Source organism: Procambarus clarkii, chromosome 48, assembly GCF_040958095.1.
Source record: "Procambarus clarkii isolate CNS0578487 chromosome 48, FALCON_Pclarkii_2.0, whole genome shotgun sequence".
NCBI classification, from domain to species: Eukaryota; Metazoa; Arthropoda; class Malacostraca; order Decapoda; family Cambaridae; genus Procambarus; species Procambarus clarkii.
Genome location: NC_091197.1, coordinates 26,360,386 through 26,374,682, shown reverse-complemented (window position 1 = coordinate 26,374,682; position 14,297 = coordinate 26,360,386). Strand labels below are relative to the sequence as shown.

General features: G+C 48.8%; 1 protein-coding gene across 1 annotated transcript in view; it reads left to right on the top strand.

The window, feature by feature from the left end:
* LOC138351153 (uncharacterized) overlaps window positions 1-13,904 on the top strand; it is a 62,391-nt gene extending 48,487 nt beyond the window's left edge. Inside the window, exon 3 of the mRNA XM_069302788.1 lies at window positions 13,800-13,904. Coding sequence (XP_069158889.1) covers window positions 13,800-13,904 — 105 coding nt within the window. The remainder of the gene's footprint in view (window positions 1-13,799) is intronic.
* Window positions 13,905-14,297: the final 393 nt, after the last annotated feature.

Genomic DNA, 14,297 nt, shown 5'->3' with positions numbered 1-14,297 from the left:
GCGCCGTAGCACTTCTCTCACCATCGCCGTAGCACTTCTTTCACCAATGCCGTAACACTTCTCTCACCATCGCCATAGCACTTCTCTCACCCACGCCATAGCACTTCTCTCATTCACTCCGTAGCACTTTTCTCACCCACGACGTAGCACTTCTCTCACCAGTGCCGTAGCACTTCTCTCACCAGCGCCATAGCACTTCTCTCACCAGCGCCGTAGGACTTCTCTCACCAGCTCTGTAGCACTTCTATCACCAACGCCGTAGCACTTCTATCACCAACGCCATAGCACTTCTCTCACCAGCGCCGTAACACTTCTCTCACCAGCGCCGTAACACTTCTCTCACCAGCGCCGTAGCATTTCTCACCAACGCCGTAGCACTTCTCTCACCCACGCCATAGCACTTCACTCACCAGCGCCGTAGCACTTCTCTCACCCATGCCGTAGCAGTTCTCTCACCCACGACGTAGCACTTCTCTCACCAGCGCAGTAGCATTTCTCTCACCAGTGCCGCAGCACTTATCTCACCAGTGCCGTAGCACTTCTCTCACCAGTGCCGAAGTACTTCTCTCACCAGTGCCGTAGCACATCTCTCACCAGTGCCGTAGCACTTCTCTCACCAGTGCCGTAGCACTTCTCTCACCAGCGCCGTAACACTTCTCTCACCAGCGCCGTAGCACTTCTCTCACCAGTGCCGTAGCACTTCTCGCACCAGCGCCGTAGCACTTCTCGCACCAGCGCCGTAACACTTCTCTCACCAGCACCATAGCACTTCTCTCACTAGTGCCGTAGCACTTCTCGCACCAGCGCCGTAGCACTTCTCTCACCAGCGCCGTAGCACTTCTCTCACTAGTGCCGTATCACTTTTCTAACCAGTGCCGTAATACTTCTCTCACCAGCGCCGTAGCACTTCTCTCACCAGCGCCGTAACACTTCTCTCACCAGCGCCGTAACACTTCTCTCACCAGCACCGTAGCACTTCTCTCATCAGCGCCGTAGCACTTCTCTCACCAGCGCCGTAGCACTTCTCTCACCAGCGCCGTAACACTTCTCTCACCAGCGCCGTAGCACTTCTCTCACCAGTGCCGTAGCACTTCTCGCACCAGCGCCGTAGCACTTCTCGCACCAGCGCCGTAGCACTTCTCTCACCAGCGCCGTAGCACTTCTCTCACTAGTGCCGTAGCACTTTTCTCTCCAGTGCCGTAACACTTCTCTCACCAGTGCCGTAACACTTCTCTCACCAGCGCCGTAACACTTCTCGCACCAGCGCGGTAGCACTTCTCTCACGCACGACGTAGCACTTCTCTCACCCGTGCCGTAGCACTTCTCTCACCCACGCCGTAGCACTTCTCTCACCAGCGAAGTAACACTTCTCTCACCAGCGCCGTAACACTTCTCTCACCAACGCCGTAGCACTTCTCTCACCAGTGTCGTAGCACTTCTCGCACCAGCGCCGTAGCACTTCTCGCACCAGCGCCGTAGCACTTCTCTCACCAGCGCCGTAGCACTTCTCTCAGTAGTGCCGTAGCACTTTTCTCTCCAGTGCCGTAACACTTCTCTCACCAGTGCCGTAAAACTTCTCTCACCCACGACGTAGCACTTCTCTCACCCTCGCCATAGCACTTCTCTCACCCACGCCATAGCACTTCTCTCACCCACGCCGTAGCACTTCTTTCACCCACGACGTAGCACTTCTCTCACCAGCGCCGTAGCACTTGTGTCACTAGCGCCATAGCACTTCTCTCACTAGCGCTGTAGCACTTCTCTCAGCAGCGCCGTAGCACTTCTCTCACCAGCGCCGTAACACTTCTCTCACCAGCGCCGTAGCACTTCTCTCACTAGTGCCGTAGCACTTTTCTCTCCAGTGCCGTAACACTTCTCTTACCAGTGCTGTAACACTTCTCTCACCAGCGCCGTAGCACTTCTCTCACCAGTGCCGTAGCACTTCTCTCACAAGTGCCGTAGCACTTCTCTCACCAGCGCCGTAGCACTTCTCTCACCAGTGTCGTAGCACTTCTCTTACCAGTGCCGTAGCACTTCTCTCACCAGTGTCGTAGCACTTCTCTCACCAGTGCCGTAGCTCTTCTCTCACCAGTGCCGTAGCACTTCTCTCACCAGTGTCGTAGCACTTCTCTCACCAGTGCCGTAACACTTCTCTCACCCACGCCGTAACACTTCTCTCACCAGCGCCGTAACACTTCTCTCACCACTGCCGTAGCACTTCTCTCACCCACGCCGTAGCACTTCTCTCACCCACGACGTAGCACTTCTCTCACCAGTGCCGTAACACTTCTCTCACCAGTGCCGTAGCACTTCTCTCATCAGCGCCGTAACACTTCTCTCACCAGCGCCATAATATTTCTCTCACCAGCGCCGTAGCACTTCTCTCACCACTGCCGTAGCACTTCTCTCACCCACGCTGTAGCACTTCTCTCACCCACGACGTAGCACTTCTCTCACCAGCGCCGTAGCACTTGTGTCACTAGCGCCGTAGCACTTCTCTCACTAGCGCCGTAGCACTTCTCTCACCAGCGCCGTAGCACTTCTCTCACCAGCGCCGTAACACTTCTCTCACCAGCGCCGTAGCACTTCTCTCACTATTGCCGTAGCACTTTTCTCTCCAGTGCCGTAACACTTCTCTTACCAGTGCTGTAACACTTCTCTCACCAGCGCCGTAACACTTCTCTCATCAGCGCCGTAACACTTCTCTCACCACTGCCGAAGCACTTCTCTCACCTCCGCCGTAGAACTTCTCTCACCAGTGCCGTAGCTCTTCTCTCCCCAGTGTCGTAGCACTTCTCTCACCAACGCCGTAGCTCTTCTCTCACCAGTGTCGTAACACTTCTCTCACCAGTGCCGTAGCACTTCTCTCACCCACGCCGTAGCACTTCTCTCACCAGTGTCGTAGCACTTCTCTCACCAGTGCCGTAGCACTTCTCTCACCAGTGCCGAAACACTTCTCTCACCCTTGCCGTAGCACTTCTCTCACCAGCGCCGTAGCACTTCTCTCACTAGTGCCGTAGCATTTTTCTCTCCAGTGCCGTAACACTTCTCCACAATCGCCGTAGCACTTCTCTCACCAGCACCGTAGCACTTCTCTCACCAGCACCGTAGCATTTCTCTCACCTGCGCCGTAACACTTCTCTCACCAGCGCCGTAACACTTCTCTCACCAGCGCCGTAACACTTCTCTCACCACTGCCGTAGCACTTCTTTCACCTACGCCGTAGCACTTCTCTCACCCACGACGTAGCACTTCTCTCACCAGTGCCGTAACACTTCTCTCACCAGTGCCGTAGCACTTCTCTCATCAGCGCCGTAACACTTCTCTCACCAGCGCCATAATATTTCTCTCACCAGCGCCGTAGCACTTCTCTCACCACTGCCGTAGCACTTCTCTCACCCACGCCGTAGCACTTCTCTCACCCACGACGTAGCACTTCTCTCACCAGTGCCGTAGCACTTCTCTCACCCACTCCGTAGCACTTCTCTCACCACTGCCGTAGCACTTCTCTCACCCATGCCGAAGCACTTCTCTCACCCACGCCGTAGCACTTCTCTCACCAGTGCCGTAACACTTCTCTCACCAGTGCCGTAGCACTTCTCTCACCCACGCCGTAGCACTTCTCTCACCAGTGCCGTAACACTTCTCTCACCAGTGCCGTAGCACTTCTCTCACCAGTGCCGTAGCACTTCTCTCATCAGTGCCGTAGCACTTCTCTCACCAGTGCCGTAACACTTCTCTCACCACTGCCGTAGCACTTCTCTCTCCCACGCCGTAGCACTTCTCTCACCAGTGCCGTAACACTTCTCTCACCAGTGCCGTAGCACTTCTCTCACCCACGCCGTAGCACTTCTCTCACCAGTGCCGTAGCACTTCTCTCATCAGCGCCGTAGCACTTCTCTCACCAACGCCGTAACACTTCTCTCACCAGTGCCGTAACACTTCTCTCACCAGTGCCGTAGCACTTCTCTCTCCAGTGCCGTAGCACTTCTCTCACCAGTGCTGTAACACTTCTCTCATCAGCGCCGTAACACTTCTCTCACCAGTGCCGTAGCACTTCTCTCATCAGCGCCGTAGCACTTCTCTCATCAGCGCCGTAGCACTTCTCTCACCAACGCCGTAACACTTCTCTCACCAGTGCCGTAACACTTCTCTCACCAGCGCCGTAGTACTTCTCTCTCCAGTGCCGTAGCACTTCTCTCACCAGTGCCGTAACACTTCTCTCATCAGCGCCGTAACACTTCTCTCACCAGTGCCGTAGCACTTCTCTCTCCAGTGCCGTAGCACTTCTCTCACCAGTGCTGTAACAATTCTCTCACGAGCACCGAAGCACTTCTCTCGTCCACGCCGTAGCACTTCTCTCACCATTGCCGTAGCACTTCTCTCACCTGTTCTGTAGCACTTCTCTCACCCGTGCCGTAGCACTTCTCTCACCAGCGCCTTAGCACTTCCCTCACCCACGCCGTAGCACTTCTCTCACCAATGTCGTAGCACTTATCTCTAGCGCGCGCCGTAGCACTTCTCTAGCCACCGCAACAGCATTTCTCTCAACAGTGCTGTAGCACTTCTCTCACCCACGCCGTAGCATTTTTTTCACCAACGCCGTAGTACTTCTCTCACCAGCGCTGTAGCACTTCTCTCACCAGCGCTGTAGCAATTCTCTCACCAACGCCTTAACACTTCTCTCACCAGCGTCGTAGCACTTCTCTCACCAGCGCAGTAGCACTTCTCTCACCAGCGCCGTAACAATTCTCTCACCACTGCCGAAGCACTTCTCTCACCTACGCCGTAGCACTTCTCTCACCAGTGCCGTAGCACTTCTCTCACCAGCGCCGTAGCACTTCGCTCACCAGCGAGGTAGCACTTCTCTCAACAGCGCCGTAGCACTTCTCTCACCCACGCCGTAGCACTTCTCTCACCCATGCTGTAGCAATTCAATCACGAGCGCCGTAGCACTTCTCTCACCATCGCCGTAGCACTTCTTTCACCAATGCCGTAACACTTCTCTCACCATCGCCATAGCACTTCTCTCACCCACGCCATAGCACTTCTCTCATTCACTCCGTAGCACTTTTCTCACCCACGACGTAGCACTTCTCTCACCAGTGCCGTAGCACTTCTCTCACCAGCGCCATAGCACTTCTCTCACCAGCGCCGTAGGACTTCTCTCACCAGCTCTGTAGCACTTCTATCACCAACGCCGTAGCACTTCTATCACCAACGCCATAGCACTTCTCTCACCAGCGCCGTAACACTTCTCTCACCAGCGCCGTAACACTTCTCTCACCAGCGCCGTAGCATTTCTCACCAACGCCGTAGCACTTCTCTCACCCACGCCATAGCACTTCACTCACCAGCGCCGTAGCACTTCTCTCACCCATGCCGTAGCAGTTCTCTCACCCACGACGTAGCACTTCTCTCACCAGCGCAGTAGCATTTCTCTCACCAGTGCCGCAGCACTTATCTCACCAGTGCCGTAGCACTTCTCTCACCAGTGCCGAAGTACTTCTCTCACCAGTGCCGTAGCACATCTCTCACCAGTGCCGTAGCACTTCTCTCACCAGTGCCGTAGCACTTCTCTCACCAGCGCCGTAACACTTCTCTCACCAGCGCCGTAGCACTTCTCTCACCAGTGCCGTAGCACTTCTCGCACCAGCGCCGTAGCACTTCTCGCACCAGCGCCGTAACACTTCTCTCACCAGCACCATAGCACTTCTCTCACTAGTGCCGTAGCACTTCTCGCACCAGCGCCGTAGCACTTCTCTCACCAGCGCCGTAGCACTTCTCTCACTAGTGCCGTATCACTTTTCTAACCAGTGCCGTAATACTTCTCTCACCAGCGCCGTAGCACTTCTCTCACCAGCGCCGTAACACTTCTCTCACCAGCGCCGTAACACTTCTCTCACCAGCACCGTAGCACTTCTCTCATCAGCGCCGTAGCACTTCTCTCACCAGCGCCGTAGCACTTCTCTCACCAGCGCCGTAACACTTCTCTCACCAGCGCCGTAGCACTTCTCTCACCAGTGCCGTAGCACTTCTCGCACCAGCGCCGTAGCACTTCTCGCACCAGCGCCGTAGCACTTCTCTCACCAGCGCCGTAGCACTTCTCTCACTAGTGCCGTAGCACTTTTCTCTCCAGTGCCGTAACACTTCTCTCACCAGTGCCGTAACACTTCTCTCACCAGCGCCGTAACACTTCTCGCACCAGCGCGGTAGCACTTCTCTCACGCACGACGTAGCACTTCTCTCACCCGTGCCGTAGCACTTCTCTCACCCACGCCGTAGCACTTCTCTCACCAGCGAAGTAACACTTCTCTCACCAGCGCCGTAACACTTCTCTCACCAACGCCGTAGCACTTCTCTCACCAGTGTCGTAGCACTTCTCGCACCAGCGCCGTAGCACTTCTCGCACCAGCGCCGTAGCACTTCTCTCACCAGCGCCGTAGCACTTCTCTCAGTAGTGCCGTAGCACTTTTCTCTCCAGTGCCGTAACACTTCTCTCACCAGTGCCGTAAAACTTCTCTCACCCACGACGTAGCACTTCTCTCACCCTCGCCATAGCACTTCTCTCACCCACGCCATAGCACTTCTCTCACCCACGCCGTAGCACTTCTTTCACCCACGACGTAGCACTTCTCTCACCAGCGCCGTAGCACTTGTGTCACTAGCGCCATAGCACTTCTCTCACTAGCGCTGTAGCACTTCTCTCAGCAGCGCCGTAGCACTTCTCTCACCAGCGCCGTAACACTTCTCTCACCAGCGCCGTAGCACTTCTCTCACTAGTGCCGTAGCACTTTTCTCTCCAGTGCCGTAACACTTCTCTTACCAGTGCTGTAACACTTCTCTCACCAGCGCCGTAGCACTTCTCTCACCAGTGCCGTAGCACTTCTCTCACAAGTGCCGTAGCACTTCTCTCACCAGCGCCGTAGCACTTCTCTCACCAGTGTCGTAGCACTTCTCTTACCAGTGCCGTAGCACTTCTCTCACCAGTGTCGTAGCACTTCTCTCACCAGTGCCGTAGCTCTTCTCTCACCAGTGCCGTAGCACTTCTCTCACCAGTGTCGTAGCACTTCTCTCACCAGTGCCGTAACACTTCTCTCACCCACGCCGTAACACTTCTCTCACCAGCGCCGTAACACTTCTCTCACCACTGCCGTAGCACTTCTCTCACCCACGCCGTAGCACTTCTCTCACCCACGACGTAGCACTTCTCTCACCAGTGCCGTAACACTTCTCTCACCAGTGCCGTAGCACTTCTCTCATCAGCGCCGTAACACTTCTCTCACCAGCGCCATAATATTTCTCTCACCAGCGCCGTAGCACTTCTCTCACCACTGCCGTAGCACTTCTCTCACCCACGCTGTAGCACTTCTCTCACCCACGACGTAGCACTTCTCTCACCAGCGCCATAACACTTCTCTCACCAGCACCGTAGCACTTCTCTCACCACTGCCGTAGCACTTCTCTCACCCACGCCGTAGCACTTCTCTCACCCACGCCGTAGCACTTCTCTCACCAGTGCCGTAACACTTCTCTCATCAGCGCCGTAGCACTTCTCTCTCCAGTGCCGTAGCACTTTTCTCACCAGTGCTGTAACACTTCTCTCACCAGTGCCGTAGCACTTCTCTCATCAGCGCCGTAGTATTTCTCTCTCCAGTGCCGTAGCACTTCTCTCACCAGTGCTGTAACACTTCTCTCACCAGTGCTGTAGCACTTCTCTCATCAGCGCCGTAGCACTTCTCCCTCCAGTGCCGTAGCACTTCTCTCACCAGTGCCGTAACAATTCTCTCACGAGCACCGAAGCACTTCTCTCGTCCACGCCGTAGCACTTCTCTCACCATTGCCGTAGCACTTCTCTCACCTTTTATGTAGCACTTCTCTCACCAGTGCCGTAGCACTTCTCTCACCAGCGCCTTAGCACTTCTCTCACCAACGCCGTAGCACTTCTCTCACCAGCACCTTAGCACTTCCCTCACCCACGCCGTAGCACTTCCCTCACCAGTGCCGTAGCACTTCTCTCACCATCGCCTTAGCACTTCCTTCACCCACGCTGTAGCACTTCCCTCATCCACGCTGCAGAATTTGTCTCACCAACGCCGAAGCACTTCTCTCACCAGCGCCTTAGCACTTCCCTCATCCACGCCGTAGCACTTCTCTCACCAATGTCGTAGCACTTATCTCTAGCGCGCGCCGTAGCGCTTCTCTTGTCGGAAAATCCGACACCATTTAATAATCATACAGATAATAGCTGTATTGTATAAACAAGTTACCCATAGAAAACGTAACTTGTAGTGGAATTACCGTCTAAAGAAAACGGGATATCATCACCACATACCATTATAAATTCACCAGCTATTCTGCTGGGAATTATTCTTAAATACATTAGTCTTTGGACTTTACCATCATAAAAACATCTTATATAAATTAACTTAATTATCAATATTAAAGTAGAGTAAATGTGACCCTTCTATCACTTTCTGTCATGTGGACAATGTAAGCCAGGCGTCAGAGTGAGGAAGGAGGGCAGCCATTGTTTATACGAGACCAGAGGCTCACACGGGAGCAAATTCGGCTCCTGTTAATTTTACTTGGACGTAGTGTTATGGAAACTAAAGATGTACCATTTTCAACACGCTGTCAACAAATTCAAGTTAAGTGTTCTTTCCGATACCCATGTATCTTTCATTTATGGCCATTAATGTCATTATATAGGGTGTCCCGGTTAGAGCACGTGGAAGCCTCAAACTAAAGGTAATTAAGCCAGGTCTTCAATGTTCCATGTACAGTTTTCTCTGATATAGCTTGTCATATATAGAATCTGGCTTTACAGCTAGCGCCCTTTTGACAGGTCAAGACGAGGAAGCAAGATTTTGTGCACCAGTTACTGGGTGATGGAAGCTACCTCAAAGAGGATAATTTGGTGTCTACACCCTAGTTATACCTGGTGGACTAACCTGCTGTACTATAAGATAAGGAACCTTTTCAATGTATGTAGTCTATTCCTGTAGTTTGATTGGCTGCATATATATAAACTAATAAACCCCCCCTAATGTGTAGAGGATCGATTTGTGAGATTGAGATTATTGCAGAAATACAGTCCACTTATCATTATACAAATTGCTATCGAAGTATATAAATTAACGTAAATATAAATTCATATAAATTAAATAAATATAAATCTCACAGGTCGGTTCCCACATTATTTGGTCATCTTCGAACCGGATGACGGATTATTTGATCCTTTGAACCCACATTTGGTCATCTTAGTACCGGATGAACCAGTTAACCAGTGGATTCATTAAATATACTAGTGCAGTGTTATTTAAACAAAGCCAGTCAAGACGGCGGCGTTGCCTCGTGCGAGTTCACGAGCCCCTCTCAGTTCAGATCTGCCTTAGTCAGCGGTTTCATGTACACCCACAGATTTGGTGGCGTGTTATTCTGTGAAATGACAGCGCTAATATAGAAGCCAGCCAAATTAGTGACTGTGTCTTCGCGATATTGTTCACGGATTTCGTGGTGTTACATTTCGCGAGAGATTATCTACGAATTTTGTGGACTTTATTTCGCGAGGTCACTAATAATATTTAATACTTCTAGATAATATTAGAAGTTTCATAGAGGCTAATTAAGAGGCTATTATCAATAATTGTGTATATTATTTCTCCAAAATAGAGAATTATTTAATATATATTGCACTAGTGATCACAGTATAATATTTACTAATTGCCAACCCACAACAGGGTAGGATATGACTAGTTGAACTATTATCGTTCATCCTAGTCCCATTATTACCATAGTCAGTTGTACTATATTCAACAACCTAACACCATTAATGAATGGTCCAGACCCTATTTTGGGTGTAATTTTTATCAACTCGAGTTGAGTTGTATATATAATAATTTACTTATGATCATTACACCTTTGAGTGATTAATTAGTGTCTCTACCATCCTAGGGTGATATAGAAGAGCTAACCTAAAGGTACTACCAGTGACACTGGTTTATCACTCAAATCATTAGTGTGTATGATTGTATATATATAATGTGTATTAATTTTAAGTGCTAACCTCTAGTAGAGTTAGGATTATTGCCTAGTGAGTGCAGAATTTACCCTAGGCTACCATCAGTGCTTGTTCAGTATTATGAGCAGCCCAAGTACAAGTCCCACAAGGCTTCTCCAACTAGCCAGTATGGATAATGCAGGGAGAATGAAAAGAACCCTTGCAGGTCTTAAAGGCCACTTAACAAGACAGATCAAGAAATGTGAAGATTTGTCACAACAATCGCAAGTTGATTATGCTGACCTGGAAAGCTATTATCAAGCAGCTGCAGGTAAATTTGAGCAAATCAAATGTCAAATAGCAACATATGTGGCTGAACTTGCCAACACTAATTTATCAGAAACAGAAATAGACGACATTATGGTTGATCTTGCGAATTATGAAGATCACACTCAGGCCACGTTACAGCCTTATGTCAAATTAATTGCCCAGAACAAGGCAACAGCAACAACAACAACAGTTGCATCTAATACGAGTCAAGCAGAAGCTCGACTCCCTCCAATTAATTTACCCACTTTCTCAGGAAAAGATGAGGAAGATTGGGACGAATTTTGGAACAAATTCGTTGACCTTGTAGACTCAAAACAATCTTTACCAAAGAGTAGTAAATTCTCTTATTTGCAAGGCCAATTATCAGGTGAGGCTAAAACAGTAGTATCCCATCTGAGATTAACTAATGACGGCTATGATCTGGCAGTAAAACTCCTCAAGGATAATTATGCTGATCCAGAAGTAAGAACATCACATTTAGTTCATGAGCTGTTGCATTTACCCCCACCGGAGGCTTCAGCTGATTCACTCCAAGTTTTCAAGCTGGAGATAGAATCATTGATCAATGCCCTCAGCCTGACAGCAGATACAAACGGGGCTGAGTGGGTCTTGAAAATAATTGTCCAGGAGAAAATACCTAGGGACGTATTGAGACAAATGAGTGCTCATTACAATAAAAGCATCTTATCCATGAATGAAATATCTGAAGGTTTAAAGTCAGTAGTTCATCAATTACGAACACATGACAAATTAAAACCACCAAGTAAACCCTCAGAAACCAATAATAGTAAACTACAGAGTACCAAAGGTACTCCAAATCAATCTAGACAATATAATTCAACACCAAAGTGGAACAGTAGCAGTGCGGGCGTATATGCAGTGGGACCCTCCAAGCCTATAGTTACTGTGTCACCCAAGAACGTGACACCAAAGGGTACTGGAAGCTATGGAACATGTTTGTTCTGCAATGAGAAACATTCAATGTACCACTGCCCTAATTTTCCTGATAGTGACGCCCGTGTTGAGCGACTCAAAGATTTGCAACATTGCACGAGGTGCCTCAGGAAACATAACATCAAGGATTGTGATACCCAATTACACCCTTGTAATAGGTGTAACAAAGGTCAGCACCATGCAGTATTGTGCAGAGACACCAAAACAACGTCTCCAAACCCCAAGGTGGAAGATAGCATTCCCACCTCAGTACAGTACTGCAAGGTGCAACCAACAAAGAGTGTCCAATCGGCAAAGTCTAAAGGTAATACGACTTTGCCTACTGCCCAAATTACCATCCTGAATAAGAGGGCCAAGGTCCATACCCGTGGGTTGTTTGACCAAGGATCCCAGAGAACATATATCACTAAAAAGCTGGCAGATGAATTACAATTAAGGCCTGTAGCCCAGACGTCATTCAACATCTCAGGGTTTGTAACAGATGCAGGACCTCAAGTCTACCAGGTGGTACAACCATCAGTACGCTTAGGCAGGTACGTCTGTCGAGTACAAGCCATTGTGGTGGACAAAATACCAGTAGACCTACAAGTTCAAGGTCTGAGAGCAACAGCCAAATTCCTGAGAAATAGAGGAATAAAATTGGCAGATAATATTAAGTCTGATCACCTCACCGACTTCGGTCTCCTTGTTGGGACAGACTATTGTCATCGATTCATCGGTAGCCCTACTAAATATCAGGGTATAACCATGTTAAACTCTGCAGGAGGTAAATTACTCTCAGGCCCAGTATCAAGCCTGAGGAGACCTATGCCTGCAGATAAACAATACCAATAGAAATCTAAATTTGTCAGCTGATTATATTTCTCCAGTAGCATTATACTAAGGAGATTACAGCTGACTATAACAACAGAGGTTGATGTTAGTATCATCATTTGAAGCTGAAGATGAGTTCATGAGGCCTCAGTGGCAAATCAGTGAACAGTAGCCTAAAACAGCTACAAGTCACTGCGACCAATGTCACTGAACCCACTGCAGTCTCAGAACCATACTTTACTTTAATGATGAGCTATTCAATCCTCTGAATCAATTAATTAAATTAAACCCCAGTAAATCTGATGACTGATTTGATACATTTATTATTTAATCAAGATGTATTCCATGGGCCTCAGTGTTTATATATCAGTGACCAGTTACCTGAACAAACTTCAAGTTATATCTAATGTCACTGATCTCACTGCAGTCCCTGAATCATACTTGACTGTAGTACTTGATCACATTCAGTCTTCTGGGTTAAATAATATGTAATAAGGCTTGAATATTAGCCTTTCAAGAGTTGACAGGCAAATGAAATCGCATTAGACTTCTAACCCCTACAACTCTAGTACGGGACATCCGTCCTGTACGAACAGACGCACAAATGTGTGATTACTAACTACTAACATCAAATTAATCTAATAATCCGAAGGAGGAGTATCGGTGTTCGTCTGTTCTAAAGAGGACTTCGACCCGTGAGCAGCCCCCCGGGGAATTATGTCGGAAAATCCGACACCATTTAATAATCATACAGATAATAGCTGTATTGTATAAACAAGTTACCCATAGAAAACGTAACTTGTAGTGGAATTACCGTCTAAAGAAAACGGGATATCATCACCACATACCATTATAAATTCACCAGCTATTCTGCTGGGAATTATTCTTAAATACATTAGTCTTTGGACTTTACCATCATAAAAACATCTTATATAAATTAACTTAATTATCAATATTAAAATAGAGTAAATGTGACCCTTCTATCACTTTCTGACATGTGGACAATGTAAGCCAGGCGTCAGAGTGAGGAAGGAGGGCAGCCATTGTTTATACGAGACCAGAGGCTCACACGGGAGCAAATTCGGCTCCTGTTAATTTTACTTGGACGTAGTGTTATGGAAACTAAAGGTGTACCATTTTCAACACGCTGTCAACAAATTCAAGTTAAGTGTTCTTTCCGATACCCATGTATCTTTCATTTATGGCCATTAATGTCATTATATAGGGTGACCCGGTTAGAGCACATGGAAGCCTCAAACTAAAGGTAATTAAGCCAGGTCTTCAATGTTCCATGTACAGTTTTCTCTGATATAGCTTGTCATATATAGAATCTGGCTTTACAGCTAGCGCCCTTTTGACAGGTCAAGACGAGGAAGCAAGATTTTGTGCACCAGTTACTGGGTGATGGAAGCTACCTCAAAGAGGATAATTTGGTGTCTACACCCTAGTTATACCTGGTGGACTAACCTGCTGTACTATAAGATAAGGAACCTTTTCAATGTATGTAGTCTATTCCTGTAGTTTGATTGGCTGCATATATATAAACTAATAAACCCCCCCTAATGTGTAGAGGATCGATTTGTGAGATTGAGATTATTGCAGAAATACAGTCCACTTATCATTATACAAATTGCTATCGAAGTATATAAATTAACGTAAATATAAATTCATATAAATTAAATAAATATAAATCTCACAGGTCGGTTCCCACATCTCTCGCTACCGCAATAGCATTTCTCTCAACAGTGCTGTAGCACGTACTTCTCTCACCCACGCCGTAGCATTTCTTTCACCAACGCCGTAGCACTTATCTCACCAACGCCTTAACACTTCTCTCACCAGCGTCGTAGCTTTTCTCTCACCAGCGCTGTAGCACTTCTCTCACCAACGCCTTAACACTTCTCTCACCAGCGTCGTAGCACTTCTCTCACCAGCGCTGTAGCACTTCTCTCACCAACGCCGTAACACTTCTCTCACCAGCGCCGTAACAATTCTCTCACCCCTGCCGAAGCACTTCTCTCACCTACGCCGTAGCACTTCTCTCACCAGTGCCGTAGCACTTCTCTCACCAGCGCCGTAGCACTTCTCTCACCAGCGAGGTAGCACTTCTCTCAACAGCGCCGTAGCACTTCTCTCACCCACGCCGTAGCACTTCTCTCACCCATGCTGTAGCACTTCATTCACGAGCGCCGTAGCA